At 37.4% G+C, this 10,074-nt stretch overlaps 2 protein-coding genes across 3 annotated transcripts in view; both read left to right on the forward strand.

The window, feature by feature from the left end:
• Window positions 1-747: 747 nt before the first annotated feature.
• Window positions 748-3,002, forward strand: LOC118747909 (UBX domain-containing protein 4). The gene is made up of 5 exons (XM_036482120.1): window positions 748-917; window positions 1,065-1,199; window positions 1,289-1,911; window positions 1,993-2,642; window positions 2,702-3,002. Exons 1-5 carry the CDS (start codon window positions 836-838, stop codon window positions 2,919-2,921), a joined length of 1,710 nt encoding a protein of 569 aa, XP_036338013.1. The 5' UTR covers window positions 748-835; the 3' UTR covers window positions 2,922-3,002.
• A 280-nt stretch (window positions 3,003-3,282) lies between these two features.
• LOC118747910 (serine/threonine-protein kinase NLK2) overlaps window positions 3,283-10,074 on the forward strand; it is a 337,056-nt gene continuing 330,264 nt past the window's right edge. For both annotated transcript variants that reach the window (XM_036482122.1, XM_036482123.1), the window contains exons 1-2: window positions 3,283-4,441; window positions 5,121-5,909. In XM_036482122.1, coding sequence (XP_036338015.1) covers window positions 5,512-5,909 — 398 coding nt within the window. In that variant the 5' untranslated portion in view covers window positions 3,283-4,441; window positions 5,121-5,511. The remainder of the gene's footprint in view (window positions 4,442-5,120; window positions 5,910-10,074) is intronic.

Below are 10,074 nucleotides of genomic sequence, written 5' to 3' on the forward strand. Positions count from 1 at the left end.
TTAAAAATAGTGGAAGAAAGCTGCATTATTTTTAATATTAAATATTTATTATACTCCAAATTTGTTATAGTTTGATATAATTCCATATATTTGTGTAAACGTAGACGTAAAATACCAATGACATACATACATACTTACATATGTACATACACACATTTATCTGCTAGACGCTATTTAATGAATTAATATTTTGTATGAATCGAGGAAATAATAGTTTAGCAACAATTTGTTAGGAAAAATATTTATTTAAATATTTAAAAAAAAATATTTTTCTATTTAAAATAATAAAATCTAAGCTAAAAATAAACTAAAAAAAATATTTTTTAAAAAAATAAACAAAAATTAAATAAGAAATAAAGAAATCTCCACTGCCCCACGACTCGGACTCGAACTTGGCTCTCTCAATTGGCGGTCTAGTGCTTTGCACACTCGGCCATTGCGCCCGATGGGCCAGCGTCAGCAAAATGACATACATAAATGTCTGTTGTTTCCTTTGCACTAACTGATTTCGAAGCTGGCAACGATATATTCGAGTTCACTCGGATTCAGTGATAGCAATTTTTTCGTATTCGTAGCGGGCATTTGAATTCAATGTCGCAATGCAACTAGTCTGGAATGGGCATTAATTCAGTTTCAAAACCAGTGTAGTGCTCTGAACTCCAATAAGTGCTTCCAAGTCTCACTTATGGAAATATCATAGTACGGCAACATTGTTGTTCCAATCAGTTGATTTTCTTCATTATTTTTTTTTTGAGATTGAAAAAGAAATTTGCAGTTTTCTAATTGATATCAAATTAGTTATACAAAAATATTAAAAACCGTGGGAAAATTTAAAATGAATTGGTACAACGGTAACATTGCAGAAGCAGTTGCTAAATCGAAGGCGAACAATGCAATTTTCGTTGTTTACGTTGAAGGTGCGTAGGAATGCTGGCTGCTTGGCCAAGGGAAAATGAAAATAAAAAAAATTTGCAGCGACAGAACACGTCATTCTTGTCGATAATTTACCGAAAATAAACTGATTTAGAATATGGCGTTTATTTTTTTTTTTTGCATGTCCACAGGGAAAGATGAGTCAACTACAAAACTTACAAATTTTATAAATAGTCAGAAAATACGCGAGAAGTTGGAGTCTGACGATTTTGTTGCTATAAAAATCGAAAGTGATAGCCAATCATATATGCAGTTCGCAACTATTTGTGAGTTCTAGACTTTGGAATATATATATATACATATGTTTATAAAACTTAAACAATTGCATCCTTTTAATCTCTCTTTTAATATTTAGACCAAGTAGTGCCAGTACCATCAATCTTTTTTATAGGAAAATCCGGCACCCCACTTGAAATTGGAACCGGCATTATTGCTTCAGTAGAGGAACTGGAAGAGAAAATTAATAAAGTGCTCACTTCTTCCGGTCGCTGTACATCCGCTGTGCACGCTTCGTCTTCTTTTATTGAGGCTGAACAAAAAGCTCAAAGTCCACCAGCTAGCAGCACTGTAACGAGCAAAAATGAACCAGAAGAAGAGGTTCCAGTTCTTTCTCTCAGCGCAGAGCCTTCAACAAGTAGTTCGACAATGGAGATAGATAATAAAGTTCAACATGCTGATGAGCAGGAAATAGTGTGCGATGGCGGCGTGTGCTATAAAAAGCCGAAAGAAACAAAAGCAGAAAAGGAAATTGTTGTTAACAAGGAAGCCAAATCGGCTATAGATCAAGTTGAGCAAAATGAAATGGATGCTAAGGTCCGACTAGAAGAAACCAGAAGAAATATGGAGGAACAAAGACGGAAGCGGCTTGCCGAAGAGAAGCAATTGGAAAAGGAACATGAATTGAGGCGTAAACAAGAGCGAAAAGAATTCCAAAATGCACAAGAATGGCAGCGTCAACACGAACTAAAAGAACTAAAGGTTAGATAAAGAAGATCTCATACATATATGTATGTCAATAATTCATACAATTTTGTTTGTTTTTTTAATTTTGTACCCAAGGATAATATTCGCCGTGAAAAACTCGAGGAAATGGCAGCCCGCGAAAGGATACGTGCACAAATAGCTGGAGATCGTGCTGAGCGTGCACAAAAATTTGCATCAATCGGAGAAGGAGCCGCTAATGCTAATGCAGCAACCACAAGTGCAGAAGATAATTCTAATAACGGTGGTGGCCCACTTGTTGCTCCCGACAGCACCCGAATTCAATTTCGTTTTGCAAGTGGTAATACTGCGACGCATGTCTTTAATTGCCAAGACACACTTGGCAAGTTACGCGAATATGTGCGTAACGACTTACTGCCTGGAACGGGCATAAAAGATTTTACTTTAGCTACAACATACCCCAAAAGAGAACTTAATGTCGAGCATGATGCTCAAACGCTTGCTGAGTTGAATCTGTTTCCAAGTGCAGTCATTCTAATAATTGGCAAAGAGAGTAAGAGCAGCCCAGCAGCTATTATTGCGCGTTCCGGTGGACTTCTGAATATGTTTACCACTTTAGTTATGACCATACTCTCTCCAGTATTTTCAATTTTCGGCTATATAAAGAATATAACTACGGGTGACAGGCGAGGAAATGATAACGAAACAGATAAAAATGTTGGCGCCGCTAAGAGAGCAAATGAAGAAAACGGAGCACATCATGATGCGTAAGTGCAAACAAATAAAAATAACTACATGACAAAATAGGGTATATCCGTTCTTTCAGTGCAAAGCGTCGTAACATGGAGCGTTTTGGTGGAGGCGGTATTACTGCAGGATCCGTTTTGGGCAACAATCCCTCTACTTCAACTGAGGCTGCTACTGAAAAAGGCGAAACAAAACCGTATCGCCGTTATGGCAGCTCGAATATTCATCGCTTAACAGACCATAAAGATTCAGATGACGAAAATGCGACTTGGAATGGCAATTCTACACAACAACAATAGATACTTGCATCCTTTTCTAGTTTAGTGTAGCTCATATAAAATTCTTTTTTCTTTAAAATACATAATCCTACAAAAGATTGATTTTAGAAATTTTACTATTTTAGATTATTTATACAACATTTAAAGTTTATTTCGCGTCTGGCAGGTCTTGCAAAGCCGAAGAAATCGAATTTTCGAATTTGGAAAAGTTTTCGAATTGAAACTTTTTCGCGACAACTATTTGTGTATCGTGTATCTTTACGAAACGCTGTTGTCAGTCGGTCAACTTGCTTCCGCTCATGCGAAATGCTTGACTTTCTATTTTCCAAATATGGAGTTTTTGAAATTATTTAAGTCTTTTAATCTTGAATTTTCCAAACCACTTTATTTCGAATATGGCAATTTTTTGTTTTTTTCGAACTGTCATACAAAATGCAACCCTTCCGTGCAACTTTTCCATGATACATGTTTGACGGTTCGTTTAGCAACATGTTTGTTGAATTTCCAAGGCGTTGCAACATGTTCTCTGCTTTGCTAGCCGTCGTCAAAAAGGGTGGCCGCAATCGTTAAAAAAACGGCGAGTGAATTGGTTGGCGGCGCGGCGTGTAGCAAAATTTCACCAAAAAATTTGTGTACTTATTTTTCTGCAAAAAGCAAACGCATTTCACTTGTAAAATCAATTAATTGGTACGAATGCGCTAAAAATTCGTTGCATTTTAGTTTCATTGCCTGTGATGCAGGCGGTAGGCAGTGCATCAAGTTTGTAAACCAGCAAAAAATTAACAAAAAAGCAAGAAAAATCGGTGTAAATGCTTGCAAAGTGTGAGAGAATCTAACAAAAAGCAAAGCAAACACAGTGAATATTTTATTCGTGGCTGGTTTTCTATCCCCTCGCTCTTCGTGTTTTTGTTAAAAATGTGGTTCGCAAATTGATAAAAAACTTTCTTGTTAACCAAAGTATCGTCCAAGTTCTTAGTGGATTACTAAAAAGTAAATTAAATAAATCGTTTGAAAATAAGTGAGTGCAGGCAGACGACTAAAGGAAGATGTACGTTTTGTTTGTTTGCAAGAAAAAAGAAAAATAAGTAAAAAATTCACCAAGTACACATATGTACACAAAACAGTAATCTGAAAAAATTGGTTACAAGCGGAAGAACGCGAAACAAACCAGAGAAATGCACCCGTGTTATTGTTGCTCCCACTATATTTGCGATGCTTGCCCACTCGCCGTCTCACAGCTGTCCCAACTTCAATTAAAGATCCATCATTTATTTACTTGCCTATCGACTGTTCAACTCCTGCACGTTGGAGTATTTTAATTAGTATCGGTATAAAAGTCGTTTATTTGGGCTTGAAAAGCGAACAAAGTTTAATACAGGAAACTATAAATGTGTAAACAAATCGCAAGCATCAACCTGGAATATCATCAGACGGCTTAAAAGAACATAGCCATATTTGTAAATCCGTGGGTGGAAAAGGACTTTGCGGAATTTGTATTCAATGTACATACATATGCAGTAGCAAGCATAGTGTTTTTAGAGGTAAGTTTGGGTTATATTTTGTCTTCACTCCGCTGATAGAAAAGTCTCTTCATTGAGCTGTTAAAGTAAATCATATTACAAGGACTGCCTGTAAAACTGTGAAGAAAAATGGCACCCCCTGGAAGTAAACAAAACGGCCGACAACTGTTTAGTTTTACTTCCTGTTCTGGTTTTGCCCTTTTTATGTCCATAAAAGCACATATATAGGTGTGTATGTATAAACTACGTTTCAGCGGCTCCGCTGCTAACTGCTCCAAACAGGGGATGCTGCGTCGTGAAAAGTTAAGCTCCATAGGGAGGTATAAAATAGTACAAAGTTTGATTTGTGATAAGTAGCCTAAATACATGTGTTCTTATAGAAGAGTATTTACATACATCCATAAATATAAATAACGTACATATGTATTTACATACATACTTACATATATATGTGCATATAGTTCAGAATTTAGTTTGCTCTGTTTATTCATTAGGGGTATTCTCGCAGTCTTGCAAAGCCCTTGCACGGTGCACGGTTTGTAAAGCTGTCTCCATAAGAAAACCGGCTTTTAACGCGCATTGCCTGCAACCCGTGCACCGAGAGCTTGCATTAAATTGTATGCCAATTATTTTTTTTTTTAATAAATAAAACGGTTTTGATAAAAACATATCTTTCTCTTTGTTACCTTTATCTTTACAGCTTTTAATCAACGCTTAAGAAAATTACGCTAAGTCAGCGCTCTACGTTAAATTCACTTAAAAAATAACCATTTATTAGATTTGTGTGAAATTTAAAATTATTAAGACAGTGTTTCCAAGTGTTTGTTCGTGTAAATGTTAGTTAAAAAGTGTTGTCAAAAGTAATCAATATTAAATAAGTATAAGAAAAAAGTTGAAATTGCATAATATTGCAATACCTACATGATATCAAGTTATGAAAAAATCTAAATTTCAAAAGTAGACTATAAAGTTGCTCTCCATCAATTTATTTGATTTATAAAATCAATTACCAGTATCGTGTCGCGCGCGCGCGTTCCATTCTACTACTGTTGTTGCGGGAAATTTTCATCAATTGTATGGCAATTTGTTGAATGGCGGCCATTGTTGGCCCCAAAAGGCAAACCGAAAGCGGAATAAGGGCCAATCCCATCCCCAATTATAGCCATAATCACAATAGCATTTATACACATACTAACCGCCATATTCGTACGAGCGTTAACAACTGTTTTGGCATTAGCACCAACTCCAGCGCCCAACAACAACAGTTCAGTGGTCATACAGCAGTAGTGTCCGTCGCTGCACCCATTTCGCGTCCTCGTTCGCGTATTTCAATGAGCGTATCAATGTCACTGGTACAGGGAGGAGCTGCTGGCGGTGCCCCACAAGGTGCCATTCTAGCTGCTGCAGCACCATATTATCAGCCACCTGCTGTGCCACAGGATGTGCAGCCGGATCGTCCCATTGGCTATGGTGCCTTCGGAGTAGTATGGTGAGTAAAAAAATTTGGCTATACTTGTATTAAGAAGTAAAAACATTATTATTTAGTTAGTAGCTCGGGAAATGATTTTAATACATACATATCTAGTATAAACACATGCACATACATACATACATGTGGAAGTGTAACTTCTTAGGGATTGATTTAATTGCAGCTGCTTGCAGAATTTGTTGGACCAAAAGCTTTTCCGGTATTCAGTTTTTGCATTTTCCAATATTTTACAACCATATCGTTTTTTTTTTTTGTAAAAATATGTATATCAAAATACTACGTAAGCTTCAGCCACCACCAAAAGATGAATGTAAAACTATCAACCACCAATTTTATCAGTGAAAGTGGTGATAATGACGCTGCAATACAAATGAAAATAACCGTGAAGGGATATCTAGTTTTGAATAGATTGTATTAACAAAGAGAGCCCTGGAACCGTTAATGCCCTCAAAAATATTCAAGAAGACAAGTTCTGAGAACGCATTGCAGCATAACTTTAACTTCCCAATTTAAATATGTTCATATGCCTCCCGTCTGGTTTGGAAGTCCATAGTACAATATACATATTATGTATCGTCCTAGACGATTAACGACAACCGCCTAGTGTACTTTGATTTGTTCGAATCTCTAAAATCTCATTTGATCCTAAACTGTTTTCCTCGGTTTTTATCTTTGTGCGCCACCACCAGCACTACGCGCTGTGGCTTGTCAAGCAAAGGTTCATTGCCTTTGCAGACGCACAGCAACTCGTATTCGCTTATAAATGGGGTAAAGCGGAGCGCGTCCCGGCAATGTTCGCTGTGCTGTGACTTCGAGTACAACAAAGTGCAGTGTTCATCACAGTGTACTTACTCTGCACGCCAAGGTAGGGCTTGGGCCATGAATGTAACGCACGTCTGTATGGGCGTGTGTGGATTTGTAAGTAGCGCTGCTTGCTACCCCTCGTTTCAGTTGCCGCCTATATACATAAGTAAATGTGGCTGTTATAATAAATGCTTTGCTTTTGCTGCTGCCGCTATAACATTTACAACATTCTATAGCAGCAGCCCCTGTATGTTCCTCGTTCACTGAGGGTTGCTTACACTAAATATTCCTGCTTAATATGTATGCAGTAAGTGGAAGAGCACAGTTTGCATCGGAAATTGTTTGTAAAAATTTTATTTTTATGAATTTTAATCAACTGCAATTCGGATTTAATTTGTAGACGTTGCCACTGCCGTTGCTGCTGCTGCTGCTGCTGCGCCATGCTGGCGAATATTTTCCTATTTTATGTAGTAAATGTGTTTGTACATGTGTAGTACATACATATGTAGTATGTAAGTACATTAGGCTGGTCTAAAAATACACAGGAAAATCAACATTTTGAAATGTTCCCGCTGCTAGCCCCAGAACTAAAGAATATCGAAAATAAGGACACTCGTATTTTTTTAATATTTTGAGATTTTCATATATTTTACACGGAGAATATAAATTTTGGTCGTAGAGTTGCTACCAAAAAGTTAAAAATAAAAAATTTTCAGATCGAATAAGCATATGTATTTCCTTGAGGAATCTTCAAAAAATTAATTTACGTCTCCACACATACATATGTATTTGACTTTGAAATTTTAATATTTTTCCCCCTGAAAAAAATTTTTAACCACCCTAATGTGCATTCATACGTAGTATCTATGTATGTGTTTATTTGCACATGTATATATTTTACGTACTGCGTCCTTCCCGTTCGGGTAATTATGCGCCTCTTTTGCTTTTTGTTGTTCCCGTTTTATTGTAATTGTGATGTTGATGGTTGGTTGCTGGTACTTTTTTTTAATAAAAAAATTGTTCATCAAACATTTTTATATTCACCAGTTTTTGCATAAATTATGAAAAGTGGCGAATACAGTTTTTACTTTGTGGCATGCTCATCTTTCATAATTTTCATTTAAACAACGCAATGCTCGAGTTAATATTTCGATTGCTGAGAACGGTGTGCCTACTGCAAGTGCAAAAAAAAAGTGTTTTAAAGTCAAAATCCCGATAAATTCCGAAAAATCCTCGGACAAGAATTTTTCGCAACCCGAAATCCCGGCATTGTTAAAATGTTTCGGGATTGAATGCCCTACACTACATATACTCGGCAAATCAACCAACAAACGCGAGCCTTATCGCCCGATAACTCTTCTTTCCCCGGTAGTGAAGACACAGGAAGCCTCACAAATCCCGTGCTTCTCCCGTCGAATGTAAGCCAAGGACAATTAAGTCGGTGGTACCACAGAGCTGTAGCCTCTCCCCACTACTGTCTGCATTATGAAGCTTCCCCAGTCAACAAAGAAAGTTTCGCCGGTTTTAAGCGCTGACAACTGGTCGATATTAGCGTCCGGCAGTAGTTTTAAAGACATAGCACTTAGCACAATCACTGGACACGACGTTGTACAAGTAAGCCCTTCTCTGACAAAAGTAAGGTATGGGTATTGTAGTAGACGGAAATCCTGCCTATCCAGAATTGATCTCGACCTACACAACCTCCCTAAATGGACTCAGCTGGCACGCTTTTACCTTTTGGTTCGACCTAATCGATACAGCATGGTCCGAATGTCGAAAAATTTCGAATTTATAAAAAAAAATCGACAAATTTCACCAAAATCTGATCGAAATTTTTTGAAAAAAAATGATAGGCAGTTTAAAAAAACTATTAAGGCCGTTGGTTTTTAGCAAGTTTTACAAATTTTTCCAAATTTTTTCCACACAAAAATTTTTTTTATATGGACCGAATGAGCAACACCTTCAACAAAAAATTGCCGAAAATCAACGGTAAGTCCTATACTATAACTATACTAGAATTTAATTGACTCCCAAACTGCCGCCTTAAAATGTTTCTCATCTAATTAAAAAGCTCGAAATTTTGATGAAACTTTGTCGAATTTTCATAATATTTGTAAAAAGTTTGAAGTTCGGACTTACGTCCCTACTAATATTATCGCCACTGTATATGCATTTGCTCATTCACCTCCACACTGCTGCACAAAAGCAAAAGTCATGCATAATTTTATTTATTTTTTTCTCTCTTGATTTTAAATTCCACATTTTTTCTTTATGGTTAATTACAAGCACTCGCAAACCACTTGATGCCAACGATAACATTAAAATTGTACAATAACTCCTTTAAAGCATTTAAAAAAAACATTAATGCGCAGCTACCAAATGAAATTATATATACCCAACCCAATCCAACCCTAAGCTAAACTCAAAACTAACCTAAAAAAAAGAGTATACTCAAGATCTAATAGAAAGAAAAAAATATATAAAATCTCAAGTGTCAGCGCAGTGTTTAAAGTAGGCAGAAAAAGAGAATTGAGTAAAATAATGGACAAAAAAAAGAAACGTCTACCAAACTCAAGCCGCCTGCTGAGTGCTGCAGTCAGCCGCTAGTGTGCCGCGGCTGCTACTTCTTTTGCAAAGCCCAAATTCAAGAATATTCTCATTGCCATTCAAGTGTAAAGCGGCATTTCCGGATGCAATCAGACGAAAACTGCTTGGAGTACTCAAATACCGTTCGCTAGCTGACTGAGACTGGAATATAGGCTGGTTGGTTGGTTGCTTGCTTGCTCGGCTTGTACCGATTGGCGGGCTGGCGGTTAGGCCGGTTGGATGACTGACTATGTAGCTGGTTGCCTTGCTAACTTGCCTGTGGCTCGCCAAAGCGAACCAACAAACGAACGAACGAAAAAACAACAAAAGGGCAAACACCAAAGGAAGAAAGTAAAGAAAATAAGCAGGAATAATCAACAACAAAAAAAATAAAAAGTATTAAAAGCCGCGTGGTGGCTCCGTGTTAAAGACCCAGACCAGGCACTTCGTTTCGTATGTTGCACCTACCCCCTGCGCTTGCGTTCGCGGCACAATTTAAATTCTGTACCTTATTGAATACTGCAGTGGTTCAGCACAATTGATATCGTCGTCGTCGTCGTCGCAGCGCGCCACAAGAGTAAAACCCTAAAGGCTGCCTTTACAAAGAAATAGAACAAAAACAAACAGGAAAACTCAACCAAACAGTGAGCCCCAAATCGTCGGCTGTCGCGCTAACAGCGCTGCCTGCCTAACCGACTTGCGCGCACAAAAGCAGTTGAAGCCTCAAATACAGACATTCTCATACACTTGCATGCTAAAGTAAGTAATAAAAAAA

The sequence above is a fragment of the Rhagoletis pomonella genome, unplaced genomic scaffold (assembly GCF_013731165.1).
Source record: "Rhagoletis pomonella isolate Grant_MI unplaced genomic scaffold, Rhpom_1.0 Rhpom_scaffold_00012, whole genome shotgun sequence".
NCBI classification, from domain to species: domain Eukaryota; kingdom Metazoa; phylum Arthropoda; class Insecta; order Diptera; family Tephritidae; genus Rhagoletis; species Rhagoletis pomonella.